This window comes from Arctopsyche grandis, chromosome 11 (genome assembly GCF_051622035.1).
Source record: "Arctopsyche grandis isolate Sample6627 chromosome 11, ASM5162203v2, whole genome shotgun sequence".
NCBI classification, from domain to species: Eukaryota; Metazoa; Arthropoda; class Insecta; order Trichoptera; family Hydropsychidae; genus Arctopsyche; species Arctopsyche grandis.
The window spans coordinates 26430648-26447817 of record NC_135365.1 but is presented as its reverse complement, the minus strand read 5'-3'; the positions used below and the strand labels follow the sequence as shown (position 1 = coordinate 26447817).

The 17170-nt window shown below is 36.2% G+C and overlaps 3 protein-coding genes across 4 annotated transcripts in view; 1 reads left to right on the top strand and 2 right to left on the bottom strand.

Moving 5' to 3' along the window:
- The window catches only part of Nadsyn (NAD synthetase), a 41032-nt gene extending 24303 nt beyond the window's left edge, over window positions 1–16729 (bottom strand). For both annotated transcript variants that reach the window (XR_013261242.1, XM_077441740.1), the window contains exons 1-2: window positions 16646–16729; window positions 13730–13795 (exon numbers count right to left, since the gene is read on the bottom strand). The gene's annotated coding sequence lies outside the window, so the exon portion shown is untranslated. The remainder of the gene's footprint in view (window positions 1–13729; window positions 13796–16645) is intronic.
- On the top strand, window positions 2675–15211 carry LOC143918626 (cytosolic carboxypeptidase 2-like). The gene is made up of 17 exons (XM_077440568.1): window positions 2675–2843; window positions 4810–4985; window positions 6794–6946; window positions 7016–7248; window positions 8567–8713; window positions 8794–9046; window positions 9317–9481; window positions 9553–9668; window positions 9731–9890; window positions 9954–10273; window positions 10345–10462; window positions 10540–10611; window positions 10678–10866; window positions 10940–11073; window positions 13750–13935; window positions 14000–14179; window positions 14766–15211. The coding sequence occupies exons 1-17, from the start codon at window positions 2675–2677 to the stop codon at window positions 15091–15093; spliced, it is 3099 nt and encodes a 1032-aa protein (XP_077296694.1). The 3' UTR covers window positions 15094–15211.
- Tcs4 (Threonyl-carbamoyl synthesis 4) lies at window positions 4780–16729 on the bottom strand. Its single transcript, XM_077441743.1, has 3 exons — window positions 16646–16729; window positions 13730–13795; window positions 4780–6427 (listed from the first exon to the last, which is right to left on the bottom strand). The coding sequence occupies exon 3, from the start codon at window positions 6341–6343 to the stop codon at window positions 5054–5056; it is 1290 nt and encodes a 429-aa protein (XP_077297869.1). The 5' UTR covers window positions 6344–6427; window positions 13730–13795; window positions 16646–16729; the 3' UTR covers window positions 4780–5053.
- Window positions 16730–17170: the final 441 nt, after the last annotated feature.

Genomic DNA, 17170 nt, shown 5'->3' with positions numbered 1-17170 from the left:
TTATCGTGAAAAAACTCGACGAGAAATTCGGTTGATTTGTACTCAGTATTAATCCCTGATCACATTTGAATGCCTTTTAGTTTTTATCATCAGGGAATTATCTTTTTTATTTGAACTGTTAAGAGGGCTGTACACCCGAAACCTTAATTTTGTTACCGTTCCTTTATTCGATATATATATTGAGTGTATGTATATATTGAGTGAATGCTACAATATATATCAATATATATATTGAGTGAATGCAACAGTTGCGCTTCGACCAGATAAAACGTATTTTAAATTGACAAAATCGAGGTTTCGTATTCAACTATTTTCTCCTCCAAAACTGGACCAATTTTTAAAAAAAATTCATCATCGGTATGAGAAAGATACTTTCTGTGCATCTATCGGCGTATTTTTTTTAAAATCGACCGTTAAATAAGCACGCTGGACTCGTTTCGTGGGTGTAAAAAAGAGGCGATTTTATAGATGTTTGGCGGCTCCTAGCTCCTATAAAAAATAAAGCGATAGATGCACCCCAATGGTGGATATCCATAGCATATTAAAAAATACTTTCTCTAGTGCCATAATTGAGGAAGGGAGAAGTATAGTACGTTTGTATGGACAAGGTGCTGCTGTCCAGCCCTCTTAACTTATCTTAAAATAGTGTTAGAAAAAAAAACAACGAAATTTGCCAGTATTTTATTTTATATTTACATACATAAATGTATGTACATATATACTAGGAAAGCCTAACAGGTAAACCCAATGCGCTTTTTCTGGACAGTTAAAAACATCGATAAACAATTATAATCAACAATATCATAATCAACAAATTCGAGATGCTATAAACTCGGATTTGCGAGACATGATAGGTTGCCAATATTGGTGGAACCGTTTTAACAATGAAATTATATAAACTGGCAAACTCTAATAGGACACGACCGACCTGGAGTCACATATCCAGGGTCTGGCCAGCAACACCGGGCCAGGGAATGAGCCTATGACCCCTCAGTTGAAAGCATTACACGCTAAGGGCTGGGCCGCACCGTGCAACTTTGTCGGCCAACTAGTTGCACGACATGAAAAAATGTATGGAAATGTATGCGACAAACAAGTTGAAGGGTGTAGCATGTCCCATCTACCTGCATGCATTGGTCTGGTCGCCCTCAACCAAGTCGCTCGCAAGTCGCACGGTGCGGCCCGGCCCTAACTACTGAGCCACATACATATGTATGTATGTATGTTTGTATGTGACCACTCTGACCAGTCATTTTTTTGGTTATATCGACAGCAATTCTTTACCATGTACTAAATGTACTAAATTCTGTAAATTCTTTACATGTACTAAATTCTGGTCAATATTACAATCTGGGTGTATTAAAAATTGTGTAAGAACAAAGCATGCTAATAGTAAGGAGTATGTTTTACTTCGAAGTAAAGTGATTCATATCAATGGTGTCAGCAAAGGGATGAAATAAATCGTATAGAAAAACCATTTCGAAATGCGATTTACGTTTTTTTAATGCGAAAAGAAGATATGTAGGTTGTTCAAAAATATACATATATGCAAATTAGCTCGTAACAGATTGTTGCAAGGCTTTGAAATGGTTATACATCAAAATAATGTACCCTCGGGTCTCTTTTTATGCGATAGATGCGTTCTACGAGATACCACATAAAACTGACTTGGCTTACGTAGTTTGGCTTAAAGTTTGGAAAGGAGGGGAGATATCGCTCAGTAACGGGCAGCATTGTACTGGCCGCGGCTTGAGTTTGCACGAAACAAGGCCGGTTGGGCTTACCTTCTACCTTCCTCAACACCGACACGGACACATGACAACATCGCCTTGCGACAAAACGCGGGAAACACCGGATTACGCACGTAGCGTGTGTAAACAACTAAAACAACGATAATATCATTATGAAGGCTTCTTTGTTTTGAGAAACACTCTGACCCCCTAAAATTTTATTACAGTACTTATTTTCCATTTCAATCTCTTCACGTATCGGCTAATCTATGCTTTTCACTTTCTATATGTATGTATTCCTTTCATTGAAGCTCACCACATCCCTACGCTGCCACCAATATTTCGATACTTTCAAAATAGATTATCCAGGACTATGTATAATATACACAAAAGGAATATCGACAAAAAGCCAACCCCTAAAACACCAACACGCATATACAGTAGATAAAAGTTTACAGCAGACAACAGTTAATGTGGGAGTTTACCTACTCTTTGTACCCATCGTGTCACGCATACAATTAAGTCAGCACTGGATGCAACCAAGCAAGTCTGGGGTCTCTACATGATAAAAACAAGCAGTTTCGGATCTTTTGAGCATTCACGTGCCACATACTGTGATCAGCCGATTCTAAAGAAGCCTTAAATATAGTTTTGCGAATTGGATCGGTTCAATGGGCACCCGCAGGCACGGAGTTCCAATTTCGATTGCCCGGCCCTTGTGTTTGATCTCCACTTGAAAAGACGTCTGGGGTGCGTAGGTGGGTACGTCACGACAGCCACGTGTACATATTGTAACCGAGCGGTCGATGGGGTTGAAGTTGTGGGGTTGGGGGAGGGAAGGGGAGGGTTGCGACCCACCCACAAATAAATCGGTGCACATTTAAAGTGTATTCGGTGATGAGACGCCGACGACGACGCTACTATCGCGACAAGCCCATGTCGATATGGGTGTGACGCCCTCGGTGAAGGCCTCCGTGCCGGGGCTTAATTATTGCCAGGAGACGGGGGCCGTCGTGGTGGGGACTGATAAAGGAGTCATGGTGATGGACACGGTGATAGGCCATCCGCACGTAAGGGACTTGCAAGCGGCTCTCTTTCCCATTTGCAACAAAGGCAAGTACAATATTATATTGTATCAATCTGAAATTTTTCTATTATTTATGTATAATAATAGTTTTATAGCAGTAGAATAATATTCTTAAATAACTCGATAAAATAAAGTGGATTATTGAGTAATTTGTTAACTTTTATTTAGTAATGTAATGCAAGTTTCATAGAGAAGTTGACTTTTCGAACTCGGTAAGACACATTCATATAATAAATCTAAATACATATATTAAATTCAGCGAAGAATCCAATAATGTAGAATATTGTTTCTTAAATAACTCGATAAAGTAAAGTCGATTATTGAGTAGTTTGTTTACTTTTATTTAGTAATGTAATGCAAGTTTCATAGAGAAGTTGACTTTTCGAGCTTGGTAAGACACATTCATACATAAATCTAAATACATTTAAATTCAGCTAAGAATCCAGTAATGTTTAGGGGGGGGGGGGGGGATGATATTTTGGAAAAAAAATAAACACAAAAACTTTTATAAGGTAACAGTTTCAGTGTCTGCCAGGTGCAAATTTTGTGCAAATTTCGCTGTAGAATGTCAATTATTCTTAATTTTTAAAATCTTCTAATAATCTGTTTATAAAAACGTCTAAAGAAAATATCTAGCTATAACTATTGTGTTTTTTTTTTTGTAACTCAAGTGAAAGTATTTAATATAGATTTTTTGTCAAAAAACATTTCCGTATTCCCGTCAGCAAAGGTCAAAAAATCTTCATCACCTATATGAGTGCTGCAGTACACACAGACTGTAATACGTGGCTAAATTTAAACATTTCTTTATTATTATCTTTCGGAAATTTTGAAATGCCGATTATTTCCAAAATCCAATACTCATTGCAATGTGCATTTAAAAAAACAGGTTAAATAATGAGAGCCTATAATGCAAATTTTATAAGATAGTGTGAACAAGTAAATTAAAAACAATTAAAATCTGACAAGACAGTAGGTGGCAGAAAGTCAAACATATAAGGCTACTAAATATCAAACGTCAACATCTTCAAAAATTTTGCATTTTTAAACGTGTCTATTACGATTATTATTCACCATCGTACTGGCGGAATTGATTTATATTTCTATCGCTGACCAAACCGCGCAAAATGGCAAAGTTTCAAACCGATTGGAAGGATGTAGGAATTTCGCCTGAATCATTAGCGAAGTGAAACATAGAATAGCCTTGTAATAATAATAAAAAAAAAGTTTTTTAAAAACATACCTCTTCTATAATTTGTATATAAAATTATTATTTTGAATAAAAATAACAATAATTTAATTTTACTACCGCCATCTATGTTTAAAACTAATAAACAAACGGTGGATAAACGTCAACGACTATCTCGCCGGGCAGATTTCAAACGCGTCTTACACGATATTTTTGCACCATCGTAATGGCGGAGGATCTATTTAGTTATATTGATGACCAAAATGAGCAATATGGCAAAGTATGAAAACGATCGGATAAGAGGCAAACTTTTTCCTGAATTGTCATCGAAGTGAAACGTAAAGGAGGTATGTAATAAAAAATGAAGTAAAGGATGTTTGATAGATAACTGATAGGGACTGAGTTTCGAAATGTATACAGTTACCTTATTTCTTTTTAAGCTGCTCCGGGTTCATCCTTGACTGAATCACTATTGAATGTTCCTGTTTGAGGAAACGTACTTTCAACTCTGCCTAGATATTTACATTGATGTTCATCCACCATGAATACCAACGGTCCAAATTATTGACCTTATTAAAAATCCTTTTAACGATGCTTCTAGTTTCCCTATCCTAGACTACAATAATTTATTTTCTAACGTTAACTTCTACATTCCTTCGGATGGCATAACAGTTCCAAATACCCACCGTTTAAATTTCTTGACTCACTCCACTTATTCATATATGTACTCGTCGTCCATATCTAACTTTATATCTCATATATTAATACCACGTGTACTAAAATTCTTTATTTTATTATCACAGGCACATACATTAGCAACTACTTAGAGAATGCAATCAAAAGCAACCAAATAGAAATCAACACCGACTCCAAAACATTCAAGACCATCGCTCGACTGAAAGAACCGAGGGATTTGTTTGCATTACCCAAGGAGCTGGACTGTCCGCAGCAAGCAGCACGATGGCCGACAGAATGTCAGGCAAGCAAATTAACCACACACTAAAACAAATGCATATAATTAATAGGACTTTATTTAAACAACACGCACTACAAAAGGCTATTCAATGATACACATTTACAAGAAATTTCTTCATTAGCTACTTTTTTAGTAATATCTTCACCTAGCGGACATCTATTCATCATTACAACACTCTCGATATCATGAACGATGCCTATGTTCCTGTTCCATCTTTCTACTCCATTCCAAGCTATCATAATACCGTTGTCGGTACACAGCTTGGGACGAGGTCTCACCACTTTATAACCGCTCTGATCACCGAGGATTTCCAAAGATTTAAATAAGAAATTATTACAAGCCACACCGCCAGACACGACTAGAGTCTTTTTATCATCAGGCAACATTTCCATCCTTTCTAAATATAACATAGCTCTCAATGTACGATGGCACAAATGCCGAGTGACGCTCAGCTGAAGTCCAGCGCACAAATCATAAACACCGGGAATAATGCCATCGCCTACGATGCCTAACTCTTTTTCTTCTGCCATCAAGTGCCTTAAAGCTTTGTTCTTCAAACCGGAAAAGCTGAAGTCGCAATTTCTATACCGCGCAAGTACCAATGGAAAATCAAAAGCATTTGGATTGTTCGCTTTAGTTGCTGCATATTCGATGGCCGCTCCTCCTGACAGTGCAGAAAATCCTTCCATATTCCGAAGCTTCAACCTTCGTGCCACCTTGTCAAAGATTTCACCAGGAGCGTCATCTGTACCTTTACCCAACAGTTTAAAATCATCGACATCCTTAGCGAGGGCTAAAAGGCAATGGCCTCCAGACACGAGCAATACTAAAAACGGATACTCAACTGGATTTTCCATCCGAACCGTCAGAGCGTGAGCTTCCATGTGATGTATTGGTATTATAGGCTTTGAAAATTTCCTCGCAAGATACTTGGCGTATTTGATTCCGACGACTAGACTCAACGGAAGACCAGGTTTTGCAGTCACGGCTATGGCATCCAAGTAATGACCATTCATCCCGGCCGCTTTGAACGTCTCTTCGACGATTGATTCGATATATGTTCTGTGCAGATCTTCAGCAAGAGGTGGCATGATGCCGCCGTTTCTCACGTGTGTCAAGTGTTGAGAGTGCAGAGCATCTCCGAGGATGTTTCCATTGCCATCGACGATGGCACAACCGGTATCATCGCAAGACGTTTCAATGCCTAATATGAACGGTCTCTTTCGTTCGCTTTTGCTTTCCGTACTCAGAAGACGACTGCATGATTTGTAGTTGATTCCAATATATCTTCGGGGTATTTGCTTCAATAGCGAATTGATCACCGAATATGAGAACATTTTCGGTATATAATTCATAATCATAATAGTCTCAAGAGTATATTATGTATGTATCAATTTCATTTTTTTTTTATATCAATCATTTCCATTTGATGCCAGTGATGGGATCTGGAAAGATATAAGCTTCTATTACATAAAGACTATTTCAAATATATTCTATGAAAGAGACTTCACTAGTTTTACAACCAATATGATCATTTCAAAAGCTGTTATAACGAAAATTCATTTCCATGCCTACACAAAAACATATAGCAAATTGAACTCAAGCCAACAACTAATTTACACTACATTTGTAGAGGTATAATGATGTTATATGATCAACAATGACATAGAAGTTTGAGTCCGTTTAACCGTATATTCTCTAAACCCATGGAAGGTTTCGGATGATTCCAAATAGAATACAACGAAATTTCTCACTTATTGAGTTCATTGGTCGAAAATTACTAATAAAGCTTGATATTGTACTGTTTACAGGTCTTAGAGCATCGAGTATATCATATAGAATATTCACCACCTGTGCCGGAATGCTACTACATCCGCACTGGCCGAGAACTTCAACCGAAGCCGGTCGGCGAAGAGTCCGGCACAGTCATGTTCCAATACTATCCGATGAGCGCTGTCAACTATGTAAATAATCCGCATATTTAAGACTTCGACGCATACAGAATGGTAATAATCATAGGCATTGATATATAGTTTAGCAGATCCAGCGTTGGGGGCAGTCGGTACTTCATGACGGCGTGCTCGAATAATGGCTGCGACGACGAATTACACTTTGAATCTCGATTCGAATCGGGAAATCTAGCAAAAGCGGTCAAAATCACCAGCACTTACTACGAGTTGTATTTGAGGACGGATCTGTACACGAATAGACACATGCAATGGTTCTACTTTAAGGTTACTAGTACAAGGAAACATGTAATTTACAGGTATTATTATATCTATTTACATATGTAGAAGGAAAAAAACGGTATGAATGTTTTCTGAAATCTTGGAAGACAATTGCTTTCAGAAAGCATGTGCCGTTTCTTTCTGACTCATTGTATTATATGCTGTAGGCAACATGTATAATCTGCAAGAATCTTAAATATGTATATGTAATCTTAAAGAGTAATACAGTGAAATGAAAGTTATACAGTAATCTCCCTGCAACATACTCCCATACAACACGGTTCCTATAAAAAATACTTTTTGGGAAATGTTTGATTCATAGAATTATGTCGATTTTTTGGTGTATAGGAGCTGTCGCGGACATGTTGATAAATAGTTAAAATTTCACCAAACTATTTCCCGTTCGGCGAATAGAAGAATTTGGACTAGCAAATGGCTTTAAAGGCGCGATGAATTGAGTGCGTGTAATCATTTTCTTCGTAAAGTTTAGCAGGAAGAAAAACTGTTGAATCACCTGTTGACATGCTGTGATAACGTCCAAGTTACTCGCTCAAGCTACTTGGTCCAAGCTAATCAGATCGTGTCAACCCGCTATTATAAAACATGGTATATTGGACTCAAACCACCAACTGTTGATGGTCGAGTTGTTTATACTGACTTTGAAAAGTCTTCCGATTAGGTTGACCGTGGCCTTCTTATTCGAAAGCTTTCCAATTTTGGATTTTCTGATAATTTAGTCCGTTTTTTTACCGATTATTTAACAAACAGAAAGAAATTTGTTTCTTGCGGTATTTATCATGTATGTATATGCGTGTATATATATCACACTTCATCTGGTGTACCGCAAGGGTCCAACCTAGGTCCATTATTTTTTCTTTTATTTGTTAATGATATTCGTATGTCGATTAATCACTCTGAATTTCTTCTTTTTGCTGACGACTTGAAGATTTTTAGAACAATCAGTGGTCATTCCAACTGCGAGGGCTTGCAGGATGACATAATTGCTATGTCAATGGTCTATTAATAATCATCTACTGTTCAGCTTTGACAGTGTCGTGTTATTTCCTATTCAAGGTCACTATCCCGTATTGAGTTTTCCTATAACCTTCGGAACTATTATTTATCGAGAGCTGACTAAACTAGGACATTAAGTTTTTTATTACATAGTGATGAAAAGGAACTAAAAAGATATAAAAGAAATTCTAAATTGCTTTCATTCCACATATTTCCTAATATAATATAATGAATTACATATACTGTCTAAAATTACCGGATTATACGCGTTGCAAGTGGCATATTATGCACTGTTCATTTGCCCAACGACCATCGACAATAACTGCGATAACATTCTTGTAGATTTTCTATAGTGAATTTGTCAAAAGGTGAAAGTCTCTACAACGAAGGAATGAGGCCGTTGATGTATTCAGAGAAGGACGCTCAGTTACATTCGATCGGTTGGCGGAGATGCGCCGATAACATATCATATTACAAGAATGACCCTACGTACGGTTCAAAATACCTAATAACCTATCAAATCATCATCATTCAAACAAAACACTAGCGTGTATTGTGTAAAATTTCAGATGCGAAGAAGAAGAGCAGTCTCCGAGTTACACATTGACGTTCAACGTGGAGTTTCCTCACGAAAATGACGTAGTATACCTGGCGCATTGCTATCCCTACACATATTCAGATCTGCAAGATTACTTGTGCAAGTTGCAAAATCATCCAGTCAAATCTACATTCACCAAATTGAGGCTTTTGTGCAGGACTTTAGCGGGAAATAATGTTTACTATTTGACAATCACGGCCCCGCCTAATGAAAACGAATCTAAGGTTTGTTCGAAACAATCATTTTGATCAGGAAGGGGATGACGTTTCCAATAGTTATTTTGATTTTAATCATTACGTCACATGTATGATATGTAGTTCCACCAAAACACTTTACCAGAGGTAAATGTTGGTTTTTAAATCACAATGTAAATGAATGACTGAATAATTATTCAGATTTACGGACAAAAAATTGCATACATTAACCGCAACTTATGAATAGTCTGTATACGACAGCACAGACATATTAATGTAACGAACGGTGTATATTTTTAGAAAAAAAAGGCAATTGTAATTACAGCGAGAGTTCATCCAGGCGAAACGCCGTCATCTTGGATGATGAAAGGATTCATGGATTTCCTAACAGGTGATTCAAGCCAAGCCAGAGAGTTGAGAGAGAAGTTCATATTCAAATTAGTACCCATGCTGAATCCTGACGGGGTATATATAGATATATAACGTTACGCCCCGTTGAATATTAGCATGTCAATTATTAATTATGAATACTTCAGGTTATAGTCGGCAACAATAGATGCTCATTAACGGGAAAAGATCTAAACAGACAATATAGGACTGTAATCAGAGAGACGTACCCACCAGTCTGGCACACCAAACTTATGATAAGAAGGTATTAACTGTAACCTTTAACAGAGATATGAATAATAATTAAATACTAACATATGGATTCAGATTGATCGAAGAATGCGGAGTAGTAATGTACTGCGACCTCCATGCACATTCGAGAAAACACAACGTCTTCATATACGGCTGTGAAAACAGACGAGGCCTGGACAAGCGTCTCCACGAACAGGTCTTTCCCCTGATGCTGCATAAGAATTGTGCCGACAAGGTGTGAATATATGTTCATATGTTTCAACTCAGACGTGTAACTTTTGTCTAACCAATTTGTTAGTTTTCTTTCGAGAGTTGCAAATTCCGGATACAACGGAGCAAAGAAGGTACCGGAAGGGTCGTCATCTGGATGATGGGAGTCGCCAACAGTTACACGATGGAGGCTTCGTTCGGAGGATCGGAGCTCGGCGGAAGAGTTGCCACTCATTTTTCAACACAAGACTACGAAGCCTTGGGACGAGCGTTCTGCGAAACACTCTTAGACTTTTGCGATGAAAATCCTCATAAAGAGCGTCTTAGGAATAAAATTATAAACAGACTACTAAAAGAAGGCTCCAGCGCCGATGAGCCGACTAATATAAACTTGTCCGATTATTCCAGGTTGATTTTGATATCACTTAGAGTGCGATTGTATTATTTTGAATGCAAAATTAAGTTTCATTTATATTTAGCGATGAGGGAGACACGTCAAGCAGCAGCTCTGATGAGGAGAGTCGACTCAAACGGCAAAACTTACCTAAACGGTTTCCGGCTCCGCCACCGTCACCAGTTTTGTTAAAGACAAAAAGAGTACTATGACTTTCATATTAAAAATCAATACATAACCTCAATTATTGAGTACTTAATGATATGAAAAATATTTTCAGAGCAATAAAAAATCCCGTCCAAAGCATGACAAACTTAAAATTAGCCCAAAAATAATGCGACAAGCTTTACCGGTACGTTTAAATTACAAACCATCATATAAAATATGTAAAATTTGATATTAATAGTAGTTTGGATAGATTTACAGGACTACTATAGATTTGACTACGGATGCCGGGAGTGATGTGGGTGAGGCTTCGACGGAGTTTGAGTCCTGCGATGAGTCAAGTCCAGTGCGGCGGTTGCATAAGCAATTCCGTGCATCGAAGACGGCAAAGTTGCACCGTAGGAAGAGAATGCCGCCAGAACTTCAGATCGTTCCAGCTCAAGTACTGCTTCGATTGCAAGATTTTTGATGGTTGTTTCCGGCTAATGTGTTAATTGTTTATTATTTGTTGGTAGAATACGGATTCTCCAGAACAGTCGGATAAGGAAAAGACTACGAGTCGTATTTCAAGGGCGCAAAGCGCTTCGGCTCGGTACGAAACTGTGCAGAAAAAGATTTGGCATCAGTTCCGATGCTTTCCGCAACCAAAGTAATTTTTTTAACGATTCTTATGAATTTTATTTTTACATAGATATATACCAGGAAGGCCTTACAGGTAATTAATTACAAACATTGCAACATTTTTTATTACATAAATCGCTGTATTTCGAGAGGCACGAAATTAACAATTAATTAATTAATTAATTAACCCATAGAGACATCTATGGATTTAGACTTTTACATAATTTTTTACATATTGTACATAAATCAAATTCAAACATTTGTGACATAGCAGGTAGAATGGTTTTTGCCAATTTGATGGAGGAACCGTTTCAACAATGAAATCAGATCAATTGGCAAACTCCGATAGGAAACAATCGACTTAGAGTCACAAATATCCAAAGTCTGACCAGCACCTTTAAAGATTACCACGGGATCAAACCCGGTAACCTCTCGGTGCTAAACATAAACGCAACCACCGAGTCATACTGCTAGCTATATGTAGTATATATGTATGTGCTATATTGTTGGACAACCGTTTCATTCTCCGACAAAAGAGTCTCTCAGTCTATATTCGTTGTATTGGGGTGGTGGCCTCATGTAGAGGGCTTTATTGGTCGACTTCATTGACCTTTAAAGTGGGCTTATATAATGTGTAAAAAGTATCAAAAGATTTAAGTATGCATTGTTTGATGTTTTATAGACTTATGTACATGTGTATATGAGTAGACATTTTATATTTATATAAGATTTAACCCTTTTCTGACGTTTTTTCTGTTGAAAGCCACCATTTTCAACGAAAATTATCTAGAAATCCAATAGAAAGCAGGTGTAAAAATTATAGCTAATCCAAACAAACCCCATATCACTATCCTAGATAACTACCGCCGAGGATTTCGAGTTTTGTAAAGGAGTGTTTAGACCAGAGAAATGTAATATTAATAGAAGTGGCTTTAGGTGTTATATTGTTGTCAAGAGACATTCTGTCCATAGACAAACCTAAATAATTTTAGCATCAGTCGTATCTGATGCTTGGTGCTCGACATATGTCCTGTAAAAACTTCTCTGTTTCTTTATATTACTCGCAAGATGGGCAAGCATCGTTAAAAATTGCACAATACATTAAAAAACACACAATAAACAACATAGGATACATTTTTATAAGTAAATTGATCCGATTGTATTCCGTGCGATGTAGCGTATTTATAGAGACGTACCGCATAAAATTGACAACAATTATTTATTCGTAAGGGCCTCTCTATTATTATTACATCTCTCTGGTTTAGACTCTCTAATATATCTTGCAACAATATAACATAAGCAAAAGAAATCTATTGAAGAATGTAGTTTTCTAAAACTAGTTCCATCTTCTTCATTGTTGTTAAAATGTAATGCCAAGCCAAAATCTAAAATACTCAGCAGTTCAATCGGGAAATTCTGCTATGGTTATAAATTCGGAAATTCCGGTGTAAGCTAGTCTTTATAAACATTGACACAGATTACTCGACCCATATTCAATGCATTTTTTTTCAATGCTAACCTGGATAGGCTTAGCAGGTAGTATTCTTGTTTACTTTGTACATGCTCAAAATACAACGCCTATCGGCGTTTTTCAGGCCCATGAACTTGTTGGCAAAACGCCGATCGGCGTTGGTCAGCTTTCAAAGGGTAAAAAAGAAATGGGTTTTTATCATAGATGTAGAATAACCTAGATATGCCTTTACATACAAATTTCGTTGGAGATCTTGTCGCCACTATCTGAGGGGTGCGTGGTGAAGAAGTGGTGAAAAAAAAGGAAGGAACGCAATAAACGCAGTGGTCAGCAACCAGTTTATGTACATATGTACATGCACTGAAGTTTTATTTTATTTATAACTTTATTTTATTTGACACTCCGCGTGACAGTAAACCAAACTAATAAAGCCATATTAAGAAAAAAATATTTAGCTATACACACTTTATTAAAAATGTATGTTACTATAATAAAACCATCATTAACTATTACAATATTTAAACATTACTAACTTCCACAAGGATCAATTTTAAAGCTGACACTTTAATATTTAGTTCATTGTTTGTAGTTTTAAACTTATGTCGATTTCTGAATTTCCTTCAGTGCCAACAAGATATACGCGTGCATTTAGAGACATCTGTGGCAGAGGTTGTCGACCGCTGTTCCATCACTGCATATAACTAGAAGTAGGATAGTCACAGTGCTATCCATTGTTCGGCAAACCTTTAACAATGCATTTACAACCTTTGAACAATACACGGCCCCCTCAGGCTCCGGTGACTACATATAACACTACATACATCGCGCCGATATTTCATTATATGTTAAAATACTACTATAATTGACGACATTATATATTAATTCTTACTTATGATATGTGATGCCATCCGCCTTTTTATGTTTTCTTGAGTAATTGTAACACAATTTCACTGAATACGTTGGCATTTTTGAAAAATGTCAATCGACCTTCCGACTTAGAAGCTAACTAGCTACTGAGAGAGAGTGTGCATGCACTGTACTTTTTTTTGTGTGTGCATGCACCAACAGGGTGATCGGCTTAGAGCGTCAGGGCGTATCTATGTATTCTATATCTATGGTTTTTATACTTTTTAAATATTGATATAAAAAAATCAGCATAATAAAAGTTTCTTGCTCAGTGTTAATTAAAAAAAAAAAAAAAAGTTATACTCACAATTGTTTTCTTATGTTGAGGAGTATTTCGGACGTGCGGCTGTCCAGAAAGGCGCAAACATCAGAACTGCAAATAAAATTGACGACGTTGAGAAACAACATTTGGACGGGAGTTCAATCCGAACAACCCAACGTATACCTGCCGCTATCTTGGGGTATATCAAATTTGGCAATGAAGAACTACACCGATAGCGAATCCCTATTAAGGTACACCGAACCTAAAATCATCACTTTAAGAATTACATGCTAAAATAACCAACGTTTATTTTAGATCGTGTTCGAAAAAATTAGAATCAATAGAAAATTACATAAGTAGAGATGATGACAATGAATTGAAGTTGAAAAAAATTAAGCCCAAAGCTAAAATCAAAATCAAACTGTCTAGCGCTGTCAACGAGTACATCCAATACGATCAACCCACAGTTTCAAGAGCGTGGAAGAAGAAAACGAGGTATTGTATAGTCTCTGATATATTTAACCGTTTGCCCGCGGCCGTCTTCTATGGAAGCTTTGCGCGACAAGTCTATAGCGCGGCTGTCTTCCATAGAATTTCTGAACTTTGCACGGGATTTTGAGCCTTATCTGCGCCTATTTCAACTGTTTTAAGGTTCAAAATTGGTTGAATATATTACTGAGAGTTGAATGCCATCTATTCAATTTGCTTAAAATGAATATATACCAGTCAAAATTAGTTTTTGGTGGAACCATACTGAAACCTCGTTTATGTGACGTCACGTCTGTTGAACAATGGCGACGATACGTCTCAATTGTATGAAGAATGATTAATTGACAATTAAGCCAAAACTAAGAGATATATTATGTATTTTATTGTTTAAAATAATACTTTTTGTGTTAATTAACATATCTGATTTCTTGAGTAAATATTAAAATCTGTATTTAAGGTCGAAAACTCGATTGCCAAATTCGCGAAAAAGGTGCCACCGAGTACAGGGCTTGTTCGCTATATTTATTGCCGCGGGCAAAGGGTTAAAAAGATCCTTTGTATGTATGTATGTATGATGAGAGTTGTGTTTCAGATTAAAACCCGGCAAGCAAGAAGCGGCGACGTCTAGCATAAACATAATGAATACAATAAAGACTGAATATGGTGCGGCGAACTTCTCCAATGGCAATCTGTCGGGTGCGGCTCGTCACAAGTTTCGCAAGGGGGTTTTCGTGGCGACGGCCATTCAATCGAAGAAAGCTCGTACGAAGCAGCTGACGAGACACGATGCATTCTCGGATCAGTCCGATTCCGGCGACTCGCATGAGTATGTAGAGAAGACCGTGACGAAGAAGAAAAAGAAACGAAAGAGCAACGGCAAGCGTAAAATACAGAAGGATAAAACCCACATGAAAGATTAAAGATATTCAAATGTGTTGAACAAGTCTGAAATAGGCTAATGCGATACGTTCCTATTTTACAAGAGTTCAATTCAAACCGACAGTGCATTAGGAATTTTTAAATTAAAAATATTATATGAATAACGTGTTTTATTTCTAATTAGTCTAGAGACCCGTATTTTGGGCACATATTTTTGTCAATTTTAGATTAAAAATGTTCAATTTAGTATCTATTTTTATGAAGAGTTTAATTTTAAATAATAAAAAATTTCGATGAATTTTAATAAAATTTATATACATATATATATATATATATATACAATTTAAAGACAACACAACCATTAAAAAATAATAGAAAAATTCAAAAATGTTTTGAAATTAAAATTACAATGAAAAAAACATGAATATAAAAATACAAAGACAAAAAATATGAATATAAAAATATAATACCAATTAAAATTGATTAAAACTTAACATGGAGCATATTTCTACAGAATATTTTTTGAGATTGGTGCGACGATCGGTAACAATTATATTGTATTTACTAAAATATTAATTAACATCCACACTATTGACGGGACACCAAATAGATTTTAGACCAAGCACAACCAAACTCTTCATATTTAATTTTTGTTGGCATCAACAATAGCAATATATCCGGCGTGGATTCACTTTTTATATTCTCTATTAATTGTCTAAAAAGTGCTGATATCCTTCCAAACTTCGAGCCCCTGTTAATACATTAAACAATGGCAGGTTTCTAAAAAACAAAACTGTTTCTTTAACATTAATTTTAGATTTTGAACCTGCCACAGATGGATTGAATAGTTTACTCAATGTTCGGAGGAATAGATTTGTCTTTTATTAAGTCTTGAGTGCGAGTCTAGTTTTAAGACACTTTTTTGAACAGCCTTTTGGATACACAGCTCCAACTGTTTACAGTAGTAGACAAAAGCAGCTGCTTGGTTTCGACAGGAAAAACACCGTCTATGGTAAACTGCAAGCTCTGTTTTATCCCCTCAATTTCTTCACATATTAAATGGGCAAAGGTATAGGAAGACCCTTCTAAATTGTCTATAAATTTTATGCAAATTTCACTTTTGTTTGTTATTTTAGCATCTATTCGCATATTTTACGAATTTAGCATCAATTCCGAATTTTAGCATCAATTAAGCATTAATAGCAAAGTGTCCAAAATACGTGTTTCTACTAATTACCTACTTTCATATTTCTTATATTAAAAACTTTCCTACGAAAGTGACATCAGTTTGTTGTCAATAGAATAGCAATACATAAAATTCAATAATAAAATATAATCAATTTAGTAAACTGTATTTTTATACTACATTTACATTATATGTATGTGATTTTGACAAAAATTTGCTTCATTAGTAAGGTGACATGTGAGAAACATTAGTTTAAAAGTTTTTTTTCGGTATTGTACAATTGAGGTTATGTCACTGACAAGAGTAATAAATACTTTATGAAACCAATTGAATATGTGTTTTTTACACTGGAAATTGAAAATCTAACGAAATTAACGCTACAAATATAGCACAAAAGTTCTACTTACGAAGTATTTCAAGTGAATATCATCGACCGGAAGGGTAAATGACGTATGACGCGATCTCCCCACGATGTTGCCACTCGCTATAATAATAATATATTGATGTGGGTTAACACCATGCTAAACATCCCTATTTCATTTTAATTGTAGCGCAAATTTTCTATTAATTAATTGCATGGAGAATTGTGTAAACAATAATTCAAAATTACATATACAGTAGGATTTTATTACTAACAAACGAAAGGTTATTTTGTTGCGGTTTATTCATGTTGTTTTTCAACGATAAATACAAGTTATTTAAATCGCGCAAACAATCAAACGAGCTATAATAGAAGCGTATATTGGTTAATTCAATAAATTCCCAAGACATTGACCATTTGAATGAAAACAATGGTAAACGGATTATTCCGCAATAAGCATAGAAGTAGAATGCATAGAATGGTCATTGTTAACAAGAGTATCCTCTAAAAGCGAGCCATCGAAGAGAGAGAAGGAAAGTCAGAAGAGAGACAAGAGAGAGAGAGAGAGACG